Source organism: Elephas maximus, chromosome 2, assembly GCF_024166365.1.
Source record: "Elephas maximus indicus isolate mEleMax1 chromosome 2, mEleMax1 primary haplotype, whole genome shotgun sequence".
In the NCBI taxonomy this organism is placed as follows: Eukaryota; Metazoa; Chordata; class Mammalia; order Proboscidea; family Elephantidae; genus Elephas; species Elephas maximus.
The window spans coordinates 125,153,541-125,167,953 of NC_064820.1; the positions used below are offsets into that span (position 1 = coordinate 125,153,541).

Consider the following 14,413-nt stretch of genomic DNA (forward strand, 5'->3'; position numbering starts at 1 on the left):
AGCATCCCAGACTCACTGAGAGGCTTCCTCCTTCAGGAATCCTTCCCTAGTCCGGAAAGCTGGAGAGGTGGCCCTCCCATGTACTCCACAGACTCCCATGTTTTTCCTATCTTGGTACGTACCACAGAGTCCTGTGACTGTCTACTAGTCCTCCTGGCCAGTGGGCGCTTTCAGGACAGTGTGCCAGTTACCAAGCAGGCTGGGGCTTGACACTCAAGTGGGCCCAGGTACCTTGGTGGGTATCAAGGGGGGATTCTTTTCACTGTGATGCTTGCTCAGTTCTGCTGAGACTCCAGGGAGACAGAGTGCGAGTGTCAGAGTAAGACACAAAGCACATCCACACGCATCCGGGAGCAACATGTCACACATCCAGCTCTACTGACTGCAGGTTCCCCTGTGGACAGACAAAGCTACCCAAAAGGAAAGTCCAAGAGGCTGGGAAATGAGAAAGGTTTTCTCCCACTTTCTCATGACCTAAGGCAGTATGCTTTAACAAAATCTGATAAATGACTTTGCTTCAGAATACCCTAGGAAACACTTCAGGTCAACAGATCGCCCAGAAGAGATCTTCAGATGCATGGGCCCTAAAAGTCTGATAATTGACCATGAGCAAAAATTAAACAATTCCTTAAGGGACATGGCCAGACTGCCATTTTGGGATAAGGTCAGGTAGGGGAAAAAGTAACTGGAAAAAGGAGGAGACAGTTTTATACACATGCTTTCTTTAACTTAAAAAGTTGAGGCAAGAGAAGGGAGTATTTCCCCTCCCTCTAGACAGGTTACAAGAGGCTGGAGGAAAACCGGTGACAGCCCCTTGGCCCAAGTCCTGGTTCTGATCCACCTTCATCTAGAGGAAGTCCCTGACTACTCAGGGCCTTAGGCGCCTGTGGAGCATCTCTTAGGGGTGACCAGAGCCTTCCCGGCTCCCTGTCTAAGGTGGCATCAGGATGGGTGGCCATTAGGATGGGTGGCCAGCCTGACACTCCTGCTGTGACGGACACGCTGACACGCTGCGGCTGAAGGTCACTTTACAAACTGTTCCTAAGACAGCTAGTTGGAGGATGCCCATCACCAGGGAGTAGTGTGTGGGAAAAAAAGAGTGACAGCGTCCAGCGAGCACATGGGGCAGGGTCGTGGGTTCAAAGACCGCGAGTGTACCCACCTCGGTCACGATTGTGGACAGGTAGACGTCCTGGCTGAACTCCCAGCCGTCCAGGCAGCTCTCCTGCTCCAGCTGCGTCAGGTTCACGTCGCGTCCTGGCACCAGCCCAAGCGCCGAGAAGTTGGCAAGCGTGGCGAGCCTGTAGCGGCGGCAGTTGTGGGGCACCTCCCGGCCGTCCTGCAGGCGCAGCGGGATACTGTGGTTGCGCCACGCGCTGCTCAGGTTCGCGGAGTCCGGTACCCGGCAGTGGTGCTCGGGGGTTCCTATCAGGAACACCGCCGAAAGGCCGTTGAAACCGTTGGGGATGATGCTGGCGCTGAGCAGGAAGAAGATGAGGCGCTGGAAGGGCCCCCACTCGCCCAGGAAGGCAGTCACCTCGTCGTAGTCCCTCATGCTTCCCTCAGCGGCCGGCGCCGCTTGGCCTGGGGTCGCGGTTCACCGGGGCGCGCGGAGGCGGGGCGCAAAGGGCGTGTACGCGTGTGCGCGTGCGCGTGCGCGCGGGCAGGCCACCACTGGACAGACTGAGCGACCGACTCGGGGCCGGTCCGCGGATGAAGTAGGTTCACGATCTCCCGCCGCCGCCGCGGCCCCCGCCCCCGCGGGCTGGCTTTACATAGAGCGCGAGGCCGGGGCGGGGTCTTGGTTTGGGCTGCAAGGCCCGCCCCGCCGGCCGGCATTGCGGCGCGGGTGGGGGCGGAGCCGGGGCGGAGCCGGGGCCGGGCCGGCATGGTGGCGGTTGGGCTGGCAGGGCCGCAGGGTGCACCTGAGGCTCGGGCGGGGCCGCTGTCCAGGCGGCCGGGCTGGGGTAGGCAGACCAAGCCCGCAGAATATAGCAGCAGTAGTCCAGGTTCGGTTTAGGTAGACGGCGAGGTTTGTGGTCTCCGCATTGGAGGCCAGGCTTGCTGGGGGCGGGTGCGTTAGCGGGACAGCGAGCCTCAGGTCTTAAAAAAATTCTCCCAACCTATTTTTATTAAAACGGGAAAGGGCAGTCACAGCCGCTCTTTTTGTGGCGCAGTGGTTAAAGCACTCGGCTGCTAACCGAAAGGTCAGCGGTTCGAACCCACCAGCTGCTCTGCAGGAGAAAGATGTGACAATCTGTTTCTATAAAGATTTACACCTTTGGAAACTCTATGGAGCAGTTCCACTGTGTCCTATAAGGTCACTATGAGTCAAACTGATGGCAATGGGTTTGGTTTGGTATAGGGGAAATAGGGGTGGTCCATGTCTCATTGCTGGTTAGGTGCCCTTGATACGCGCATTCTTTCATTAATGACAGATTATTTGAAACTGGTACTGTTAACTACCCCAGTAGAGAGGCTGCAAACAATGATTTTGGATTCTAGGCCAAATGTCCTTTCCATATTTTGTTTTTTTGTTAACCCTGGTGGCTCAGTGGTTAAGAGTTTGGGTGCTAACCAAAAGGTCTAGAGTTGGAATCCGCCAGCCGCTCCTTGGAAACCCTATAGGGCAGTTCTACTCTGTACTATAGGGTCGCTGTGAATCGCAGTCGGCTAGACAGCAATGGGTTTATTTCGTTTTTGGTTTAACATGTTCAAGCAAATGTAGAAATTTGACTTCAAGATAACTGAATTCACCCTGAGATTAAATGCTTGCCTCAGATTAGTTACTTCTGCACAGCAGTTACTCAGGAGTTGACTGGCAATGGGGGGGGGTGAAGCAAGTAGGGGATTCTAAGGCAGCTCTGTCCGATAGAATAGTTTAAAATTTTCTAGTAACCGTATTAATAAAGTTGCCAGATTTAGCAAATAGAAAAATAGAGTACCCAGCTAAATTTGAATTCCAGATAAACACCAAATAATTTTTTAGTGTAAGTGTGAGAAAGATGTGGCAATCTGCTTCTGCAGACATTTACAGCCTTGGAAACCCTATGGGATCACTATGAGTGGAAATCCACTCAAAGGCAGTGGGTTTGAGTTTTGGTTTTATGTCCCATGTAGAGACATCTGAAATTTGAAGGTACCTGGTTGTCCTCTATTTTATCTGGCAACCCTCCACATTAAAAAGGTAAAAAGAAATGGGTGAAATTAATTTTAAGAATATATTTATTTAATCCAGTATATTCAGAACATTATCATTTCAACATGTAATCCATATAGAAATTACTGAGATATATTCTTTTTTTTTTTTCCGTAGTAAATGTAAGAATCTAATGTGTATTTTACAGCAGGTTTCAATTTGGATTAGCTGCATTTCAAGTGATAAGTAGTCGCATTTGGCTATTTTATTGGACCAGTTTACCAGTTCACCAGGCCTTTCTTCTGAGATGCCTCTGAGTGGACTTTAACCTCCAGCCTTTCAGTTAGCAGCCAACAGCATTAATCATTTGCACCACCCAAGGACTCTTTTTATTGGACAGCACAGTTCTAAGGCTTGTCAGAATTTGGGCTGCTGCTCCTGGTGGCGTAGTGGTTAAGTGCTATGGCTGCTAACCAAGAGGTCGGCAGTTCGAATCCACCAGGCGCTCCTTGGAAACTCTATCGGGCAGTTCTACTCTGTGCATTATAGTATATAATAATGGTTATAAAGTAATAGTGGCTGATTGTTGTTGTGTACCATCAAGTCCAGTCTTTACGGGAGCAGATCTCAAGTCTTTTCACCTGTGGAACTGCCGGGTGGGTTTGAAGGGCCGACCTTTCAGATAGCAGCTGAGCACTTAACCGTTCTGCTTGCAGGACTCCTAGAAGTGGCTTAGTCATAGGGAAAAGAAACTAGGTGTGCATTTTTAGAAAGTGATCTGTTGTATAAGCAGTATTTAATAGTAACTATAAATTGAAAATAAAAATACAGAAGGGGGAACCAACTTTGTCAGTAGGTTTTACACAAGGAAATATAAACATTTTCATAAAGTATAATAGATTTTTTAAAAATGAGAAAAAATGTTACTGTTCAGTATTCCTGTTTCCTGAAGATGGATGCACTCAGAAATGTACTTAATCCTTTTTAAACATCTTATCTTCAGTAACAGTCCTTTTCTAGGACTAACTGAAAAGGAAAAACAAGCTTCTTAAAAATAAGCCTGTTTCTTGAATCAATTCTAAAATATTGTTTTCATATTTCAAAACAAATGAAGACTTACAATGAAGAAAATGCTGGTCTGTGTCCTGAAGAAACAGGTCAAAAAGTCTTATTTTAACATGAGGGAGATATCAAGTGGGCATCAGAAGATCCTCTTGATAGGCTTTGAAAACAATTCAGTATGTTACCAAAGAACTTGGAGATCATTCAGGGGAAAACAAATCATTTGCCATAAATGATGAAGTAAAAGAGCTGAACAGTAGATTTCAAACGGCAGTTCAAGAAGACAATATAAAGTATTATATTGAAATTGCAAAGACCTGGAGTTGGAAAAGCAAAAGGGAAGAATACGCTTGGCATTTTTCAAGCTGAAAGAACTGAAGAAAAAATTCAAGCCTCAAGTTGCAATATTGAAAGATTCTATGGGCAAAATACTGAACAAATCAAGAAACATCAAAAGAAGATTGAAGGAATACAGAGTCACAATACCAAAAAGAATTGGTTAACATTCAACCATTTCAGGAGGTACCATATGATCAGATCTAAAGGAAGAAGTCCAAGCTGCACTGAAGGCGTTGTCAAAAAACAAGTCTCCACAAAGGAGAGTGAAGAACTCCAAAGACACAAGGAAAATACGAGCCCAAGAGACAGAAAGGGCCACATGAATCAGAGACTTCATTGGCCTGAGACCAGAAGAACTGGATGGTGCCTGGCTACTACCAAAGATGGCCCTGACAGGGAGCACAACAGAAAGTCCCTGATGGAGCAGGAGAAAAGTGGGGTGCAGAACTCAAATTCTAGTAAAAAGACCAGGCTTGATGGTCTGACTAAGACTGGAGTCACCACAGAAGACATGGCCCCTGAACTCTCTGGTAGCCCAGAACTAAAACCATTCCTGAAGCCAGCTCTTCAGACAAAGATTAGACTGGACTACAACACATGAAATGATACTGGTGAAGAGTGTGCTTCTTGGCTCAAGTAGGCAAATGAGACTAAATGGGCAGCTCCTGTCCAGAGGTGAGATGAGAAGGCAGAAGGGGATAGGAGCTCATTGAATGGACACAGGAAATACAGGATGGAGAGAAGTGTGCTGTCACACTGTAGGGAGAGCAATTAGGGTCACATAACAATGTGTGTATGAGTTTTTGATGAAAAACTGACTTGAACTGTAAACTTTCACTTAAAGCACAACTGAAAAAAAAACAAGACTCCAGGAATTGACGGACACCAATTGAGATGTTTCAACAAACGGATGCAGCACTGGATGTGCTTACTCGTCTATACCAAGAAATTAGGAAGACAGCTACATGGCCGACCGATTGGAAGAGATCCGTATTTATGCCTATTCCCAGGAAACGTGATGCAACCAAATATGGAAATTATTGAACAATATCATTAATATCACGTGCAAGTAAAATTTTGCTGAAGATCATTCAAAGGTGGCTGCAGCAGTATATTGACAGGGAACTGCCAGAAATTCAAGCTGAATTTAGAAGAGGACATGGAACCAGGGATATCATTGCTGATGTCAGATGGATCCTAGCTGAAAGCAGATAAAACCACAAAGATCTTTACCTGTGTTTTATTGACTATGCAAAGGCGTTTGACTCTGTGGATTAGAACAAATTATGGATAAAATTGCAAAGAATGGAAATTCTGGAACACTTAGATGTGGTTGTTTTAGTCATCTAGTGCTGCTATAACAGAAATACCACAAGTGTATGGCTTTAACAAAGAGAAATTTATTCTTTCACAGTCCAGTAGGCTAGAAGTCCAAATTCAGGGAGCTGGCCCCAGGGGGAAGGCTTTCTCTCTCTGCTGGCTCTGAAGGAAGGACCTTGTGATGCATCAGTCTTCCCTTGGTCTGGGAGCATCTCAAGGCAGGAACCTCAGGTCCAAAGGATGCACTCTGCTCCTGGTGCTCCTTTCTTGGTAGTATGAGGTCCTCAATTCTCTCCTTGCTTTGCTTTCCTTTTTTATCTCTTGGGAGATAAAAGGTCGTGCAGGCCACACCTCAGGGAAACTCCCCTTACACTGGATCAGGAATGTGACCTGGGTAAGGGTGTTATAATCCCACGCTAATCCTTTTTAACATAAAATTACAATCACAAAATGGAGGACAACCACACAATGCTGGAAATCACAGCCCAGCCAAATTGATAAACACATTTTTGGTGGGACATAATTCAATCCATGGCGGTACTCATGAGGAACCTGCACATAGATCAAGAGGCAGTCGTTCGAACAGAGCAAGGGGATACCACAAGGTTTAAAGCCAGGAAAGGTGTGCGTCAAGGTTGTATCCATTCACCATACTTAGTCTGTATGCTGAACAAATAATCCAAGAAGCTGGACTACATGAAGAAGAACAGGACATCAGTATTGGAGGAAGACTCATTAACGACCTGTGTTATGCAGGTGACACAACCTTGCTTTCTCAAAGTGAAGAGGACTTGAAACACTTACTGATGAAGATCAAAGACCACAGCCTTCAGTATGGATTACACCTCAACATAAAGAAAATGAAAATCCTCACAACTGGACCAATAAGCAACATCATGATAAACAAGGAAAAGATTTAAGTTATCAATGATTTCATTTTACTTGAAGCAACAATCAAAACCTTTGGAAGCAGTAGTCGAGAAATCAAAAGACAAATTGCATCAGGCAAATCTGTTGCAAAAGACCTCTTTGAAGTGTTGAAAAGCAAAGGTGTCACCTTGAAGACTAAGATGTGCCTGACCCAAGCCATGGTGTTTTCAGTAGACTGTCATATACGTGTGAAAGCTGGACGATGATTAAGGAAGACCGATGAAGAGTTGACGCCTTTGAGTTCTGTGTTGGCAAGGAATATTGAATATACCATGGACTGCCAAAAGAACGAACTGATCTGTCTTGGAGGAGGTACAGCCGGAATGCTCCTTAGAAGCAAGGATGGTGAGACTGCGTCTCACATACTTTGGACGTGTTATCAGGAGGAACCAGTCCCTGGAGAAGGACATCATGCTTGGTAAAGTAGAGGACCAGTGAAAAAGAGGAAGACCCTCAAGAAAATGGATTGACACAGTGGCTACAACAGTGCACAGGGCTGGGCAATGTTTCGTTTTGTTGTACACAGAGTTGCTATGAGCCGGAACCAACTCGATGGCACCTAACAACAACAAACCTCCAAACCAAGAACCGACTCGATGGCACCTAACAACAACAAATCTCCAAACCAAGAAACCAAATCCCATGAGGTGTTTGGTTGTACATAAACAGCCTCAGCAGGTGCTCTTTTTGTTGTTGTTATTGTTGTAAATATATCTATCACACAACCTTTGCCAATTCAACTTTTTATAGGTATACAACTTATTGACAGCAATTACATTAATTAGCTGTGCAACCCTACCCTTCATGCAATTTTTCCATCATCAGTAATTCATGGGTTTTTAAAAATTGCTTTATTGTGGTAAAAATAAGCATAACAAAATATTTGCCAATTCAACATTTTTTTTTTACCATGTATAGTTCCACGACATTGATTACGTTCATATTGTGTAACCATCGCCACTGTTTACAAATTATTCTACCACCATTAACAGAAACTCAGTGCCCCCTAAGCAATGACTGCTCGTTTCTCCTCCCACCTCCAAAAAAATAAAAGCCAGTTGCCAATTGAGTCAGTTCCAACTCATGGCAACCTCATGTGTATGTTTTCAATGGCACCTCTGGGTGGACTTGAACCTCCAACTTTTCCGTTAGCAGCCAAGTGCTTTGTGCCACCCAGGCATGCCTTTCCATACCCACCCCCCAGTAACCACCCCTCAGTAACCACTCAGCATAATGTTACATAGATTATTTGAATTAAACAATATGTTCCATTCCAATCTAGAAGAATAAACATATATAGCTCCTTGATTTGTTTTACCTTCCATGCCATAGAACGTTACAGACAACTAAACCTTCTAATTATTTCCATGTTAAGAGACGATACGGTGTATTGGTTAAGAGCAGAGCCTCTGCTTAGAGTAGAAAGACCAGTATTCAGTTCCTAACTTTAATTCCTAGCTTGTGACCTTGGGCAAGTTTTCTTTCTTTTTTTTTTTTAATTTTATTGTGCTTTAGGTGGAAGTTTACAACTCAGGTTAATTTCTCATTCAAAAAATGTATACACATACAGCTTTGTGGCATTGATTGCAGTCCCCACAATTGTGACAGCACTCTCCCCCTTTCCACTCTGGGTTCGCTGTGTCCATTCACCCAAGTCCAGTCCCTTCCTGCCTTCTCTTCTTGCTTTTGAACAGGAATTGCCCGTTTGGTCTTGTATATTTGATTGAACTAAGAAGCACTTCCTCATGTGTGTCATTTTTTGTTTTATAGACCTGACTAATCTTTGTCTGAAAAGTGGGCTTCAGGAATGGTTTCAGTTCTGGGTTAGCAGAATGCCTGGAGGCCATAGTCTTGGGAGTTCCTCCAGTCTCTGTCAGACCAGTAAGTCTGGTCTTTTTTGTGTGAATTTGGATTCTGTTCTACATTTTTCTCCCACTCTTTCTGGGACTTTCTGTTGTGATCCCTGTAAGAGCGGTTGGTGGTGATAGCCAGGCACCATCTAGTTCTTCTGGTCTCAGACTGGTGGAGTCTCTGGTTCATGTGGTCCTTTAGTCTTTTGGGCTAATATTTTCCTTGTGCCTTTCTTTTTCTTCATTCTCCTTTGCTCCGGTTGGGATGGGATCAATAGATGTACTTTAGTTGGCTGCTCAAAAGCTTTTAAGACCCCAGATGCTACTCACCAAAGTGGGATGTAGAACATTTTCTTTATGAACTAAGTTATGCCAGTTGACCTAAATGTCCCCTGAGACTATGGTCCCCAGCCCTGAGCCCCAGCTACTCAGTCCCTCAAACTGTTTGGATGTTCTAGGAAACTTCTGTGCTTTTTCTTTGGTCCAGTTGTGCTCACTTCCCCTAAATTGTGTGTTGTTCTTCCCTTCACCGAAGTTGACACTTGTCCACTATCTAGTTAGTAGTCCTTCCTCCCCCACCATCAAAGAATGTCTTTTTCTGTGTGTAAACCTTTCCTTGAGTTCTTATAATAGTGGCCTCATACAATATTTGCCCTTATATGACTGACTTATTTCACTCAGCATAATGCCCTCCAGATTCATCCACATTGTGAGATGTTTCACAAATTCATCATTGTTCTTTGTCGTTGCATAATATTCCATCGTGTGTATGTACCATGATTTGTTTATTCATTCATTTGTTGATGGGCATTTAGGTTGTTTCTTTTTTTTCTTTTTTTTTTGCTGTTGTGAATAGTGCTGCGATGAGCATGGATGTGCATATGTGTATTTGTGTAATGGCTGTTATTTTTCTAGGGTATATTCCTAGGAATGAGATTGCTGGATCGTATGGTATTTCTATTTCTGGCTTTTTAAAGAAGTGCTGTATCGTTTTCCAAGTGGTTGTACTGCTTTACATTCCCAGCAGCAGTGCATAAGAGTTCCAATCTCCCCTCAATATCTCCAGCATTTGTTAGTTTGTGTTTTTTTGGATTAATGCCAGTATTGTCGGGGTGAGATGGTATCTCAGTGTAGTTTTGATTTGCATTTCTCTAATGGCTAATGATCTCAAGCATTTCTTCATTTGTCTGTTAGCCACCTGAACTGTCCTTTCTTTTTTGGAGGGGGAGGCGTGTGGGGTGGGGAGAACAAAAGGCAACTTTATTGGTTGACGAAGCAAGAAACAGCTGGGGCTCTGTGCCATCCAAGACTGCCTCGCAGGCCGCTTGTCAGGCTGATTTATATAGGAAGGATCGGTTTCAGAATCCAAATGGCATGCACACAGGCGTGGAATGTTTTAGAATGAGTAAGCATTTTCTAAGGCCCTGGGTTCGATTCCCCATGCAAGAGGAAATTAGTCATTTTTGTTCATTAGCATGTCAGCTCCCTACCCAGGGGCAGAGACTTTACCTTGCATGAAGCAGTTAATGAGCTAAAGGTCATCTGGAATACCGGGATGGAGGGCAGGACCTGTTTCAGCTGATTCCAGCTAGCTGGTGGCTGTTTCTCTTTAAGGAGGTTCTGTGGAGGAAAAGAAAAAACTCTAGGAAATGGGCTGGGTGAGGGGCTGTCTTGAGGCTAAGAAAAATGGCTTTATGGCTCCAGCCCTGCCTTATGCTCTCCTTTTTCTTTTCACACTAACATGTTATTGGTTAGTAGCAAGACAATGAGCTGCAGGAAAGGGGAGACAGGGTGATGACTCTTTAAACTGCTTCCTGCTGAAAAGGGATGGTGAGCCAGCATGGGGCGGCTCTAAAAGTTTAGGATTCTCCCTCTTGGAACTGTTGGATAGCTTCCAGCCTAAGATAATTTGGCTAGGAGGCTTAGGAGGCAGGGTCCAAACCTGCAGACAAGAAAGAGTACAGTTAGTCCTACTGCAAGAAAAGAGGAAAATACCAAAAGAGTTTTTTAGCTATCCAACATTGGATTGCCCAGGCATAGGGTTTGGGAGTTGGGTTTGGGGTTAGGAATTCTGGATGCCTTGTACTTCCACACAGAAATACATAGGCTGGAGGAGCCCAAAGCACACCTGTTCCTGATGGGGCTAATTTGACAAAAGCACTCTCTGTCAACACCATGTGAGGGGCAGAGTTGGCAGAAGAATGAAGGTGAAGTACCTTGGCTTCATATTTTCATGAAGCAGGGTCTAACTTAAGAGGCCTACTATCTTAAAACAGGTGAAATATGAACATGAAGGGAAAAAAAAATCACAGTTAACAGAATGCAAACATTGAAGAATAAATCCATATTCTGTGGGTTGAAAACTCGGTCTCTTAAACAGGTACTTTAGGTCTTGTAATGACCATGGCGGCACTTACTGACATACTAGGGATCCCTATGGAACATACACTTAAGGTCTTCTGGGGGGTACAAGTCCAATTTTCTTGGTTTTGGGAAGTTTGACTCTCAACGTCTGGTGGCAGACTTCATTCTGGTATGATGAATCCAGGCACTTAATCCCCTGACCTTAACTGCAGTAGGGGTGATGAGAAGAACTTCAAACGGTCCAGTCTGCGTTTCCTATAGGATGTCAGACTTCCAGGTTTTGATCAGGACCCGGTCACTGGGCTGGATGGAATGCAGAGGGACCTCAGGTGTTGATCCAGGGTCTTGAAGATGAGCATATCGAGGAATAAATGTCCTCCTTCCCAGGGAATAACCAGCTGAATTTTGTCTCCCCTAGAGGAGTCACCATCGGGTTGAGGAGGTATTGGCCTCGAGGACCTGCTGTTGGTCCCCTGGAGAAATCTCCTGGTGTGCACTGGACTTTTGGTTGGGTCATCCATCTGGTCCACCTCCAACACAGAGAGATGACACCTGGCTGGCTCGCCAGAAAATGTTGCTGGGAACACCAGGTTCTGCTTGGCACAACTCTGTTCAAGGCCAAAAAGATGGAGACCAACTTGGGGAGAACGAAAAGCAGCTTTATTGGTTGACCAAACAAGGAGACCGTCAGGGATCTGTACCGTCCAAGACTGCCTTCTGAACTGTCTTCTGTGGTGAAGTGCCTGTTCATATCCTTTGCCCATTTTTTGATTGGGTTATTTGTCTTTTTATTGTTGAGGTATTACAGTATCTTGTAGATTTTAGAGATTAGACCCTTGTCAGATATGTCATAGCCAAACTTTTTCCCCAGTCTGTAGGTTTTCTTTTTACTCTTTTGGCAAAGTCTTTCGATGAGCTAAGTGTTTAATTTTCAGGAGCTCCCAATTTTCTTGTTTCTTGTCTGGTGTTTGTTCATTGTTAGTTATGGTTTGTATCCTATTTATGCCATGTATCAGGGCCCCTAGCATTGTCCCTATTTTTTCTTCCATGATCTTCATCATTTTAGATTTTATATTTAAGTCTTTGATCCATTTTGAGTTAGTTTTTGTGTATGGTGTGAGGTATGGATCTTTTTTCATTTTTTTACAGATGGACATCTAGTTATGCCAGCACTATTTGTTAAAAAGACTGTCTTTTACCCATTTAATGGACCTTGGGCCTTTGCCAAGTATCAGCTCTTCATGGATGGATCTACATCTGGGTTCTCAATTCTGTTCCATTGTCTAGATGTCTGTTGTTGTACCAGTACCAGGATGTTTTGACTATGGTGAGTGTATAATGTTGTTGTTCTTGTTAGGTGCCGTCGAGTTGGTTCCGACTCATACCGACCCTATGCACAACAGAATGAAACACTGCCCGGTCCTGCGCCATCCTCACAATCATCGTTATGCTTAAGCTCACTGTTGCAGCCACCGTGTCAATCCACCTCGTTGAGGGTCTTCCTCTTTTCCACTGAGCCTGTACTCTGCCAAGCATGATGTCCTTCTCCAGGACTCATCCCTCCTGACAACATGTCCAAAGTATGTAAGACACAGTCTTGCCATCCTTGTTTCTAAGGAGCATTCTGGCCGCACTTCTTCCAAGACAGATTTGTTCGTTCTTTTGGCAGTCCATGGTATATTCAATATTCTTCGCCAACACCACAATTCAAAGGCGTCAACTCTTCTTTGGTCTTCCTTATTCAATGTCCAGCTTTCACGTGCATATGATGCGATTGAAAATACCATGGCTTGGGTCAGGTACACCTTAGTCCTCAGGGTGGCATCTTTGCTCTTCAACACTTTAAAGAGTTCCTTTGCAGCAGATTTACCCAGTGCGTCTTTTGATTTCTTGATGGCTGCTTCCATGGCTGTTGATTGTGGATCCAAGTCAAATGAAATCCTTGACAACTTCAATCTTTTCTCCATTTATTATGATGTTGCTCATTGGTCCAGTTGCAAGGATTTTTGTTTTCTTTATGTTGAGGTGTAATCCACATGGAAGGCTGTGGTCTTTGATCTTCATTAGTAAGTGCTTCAAGTCCTCTTCACCTTCAGCAAGCAAGGTTGTGTCATCTGCATAACGCAGGTTGTTAATGAGTCTTCCTCCAATACTGATGCCCCATTCTTCTTCATAGAGTCCAGCTTCTCGGATTATTTGTTCAGCATACAGATTAAATAGGTATGGTAAAAGAACACAACCCTGACGCACACCTTTCCTGACTTTAAACCCATCAGTATCCCCTTGTTCTGTCTGAACAACTGCCTCTTGATCCATGTAAAGGTTCCTCATGGGCACAATTAAGTGTTCTGGAATTCCCATTCTTCACAGTGTTATCCATAGTTTGTTATGATCCACACAGTTGAATGCCTTTGCATAGTCAATAAAACACAGGTAAACATCCTTCTGGTATTCTCTGCTTTCAGCCAGGATCCATCTGACATCAGCAATGATATCCCTAGTTCTACGTCCTCTTCTGAAATCGGCCTGAATTTCTGGCAGTTCCCTGTCGATATACTGCTGCAGCCATTTTTGAATGATCTTCAGCAAAATTTTGCTTGTGTGTGATATTAACAATATTGTTCTATAATTTCCACATTCGGTTGGATCACCTTTCTTGGGAATAGGCATGAATATGGATCTCTTCCAGTCAGTTGGCCAGGAAGCTGTCTTCCATATTTCTTGGCATAGACGAGTGAGCACCTTCAGCGCTGCATCTGTTTGTTGAAACATCTCAATTGATATTCCATCAATTCCTGGAGCCTTGTTTTTCTCCAATGCCTTCAGAGCAGCTTGGACTTCTTCCTTCAGTACCATCGGTTCCTGATCATATGCCACCTCTTGAAATGGTTGAATATCGACTAATTCTTTTTGGTATAACGACTCTGTGTATTCCTTCCATCTTCTTTTGATGCTTCCTGCATCATTTAATATTTTCCCCACGGAATCCTTCACTATTGCAACTCGAGGCTTGAATTTTTCTTCAATTGTTTCAGCTTGAGAAATGCCGAGTGTGTTCTTCCCTTTTGGTTTTCCATCTCCAGCTCTATGCACACATTGTTATAATACTTTACTTTGTCTTCTCGAGAGGCCCTTTGAATCTTCTGTTCAGCTCTTTTACTTCATCAATCCTTCCTTTTGCTTTAGCTGCTCGATGCTCAAGAGCAAGTTTCAGAGTCTCCTCTGACATCCATGTTGGTCTTTTCTTTCTTTCCTGTCTTTTCAGTGACCTCTTGCTTTCTGCATGGATGATGTCCTTGATGTCATTCCACAACTCGTCTGGTCTTCGGTCACTAGTGTTCAGTGCGTCAAATCTGTTCTTCAGATGGTCTCTAAATTCAGGTGGAATATACTCAAGGTCATAATTTTG

General features: G+C 44.3%; 2 protein-coding genes across 4 annotated transcripts in view; one reads left to right on the forward strand and one right to left on the reverse strand.

Moving 5' to 3' along the window:
• SLC22A5 (solute carrier family 22 member 5) overlaps nt 1-1,767 on the reverse strand; it is a 45,361-nt gene extending 43,594 nt beyond the window's left edge. The window contains exon 1 of the mRNA XM_049872644.1: nt 1,163-1,767. Coding sequence (XP_049728601.1) covers nt 1,163-1,555 — 393 coding nt within the window. The 5' untranslated portion in view covers nt 1,556-1,767. The remainder of the gene's footprint in view (nt 1-1,162) is intronic.
• The window catches only part of P4HA2 (prolyl 4-hydroxylase subunit alpha 2), a 287,775-nt gene that overhangs the window by 89,969 nt on the left and 183,393 nt on the right, over nt 1-14,413 (forward strand). The window lies entirely within an intron of this gene.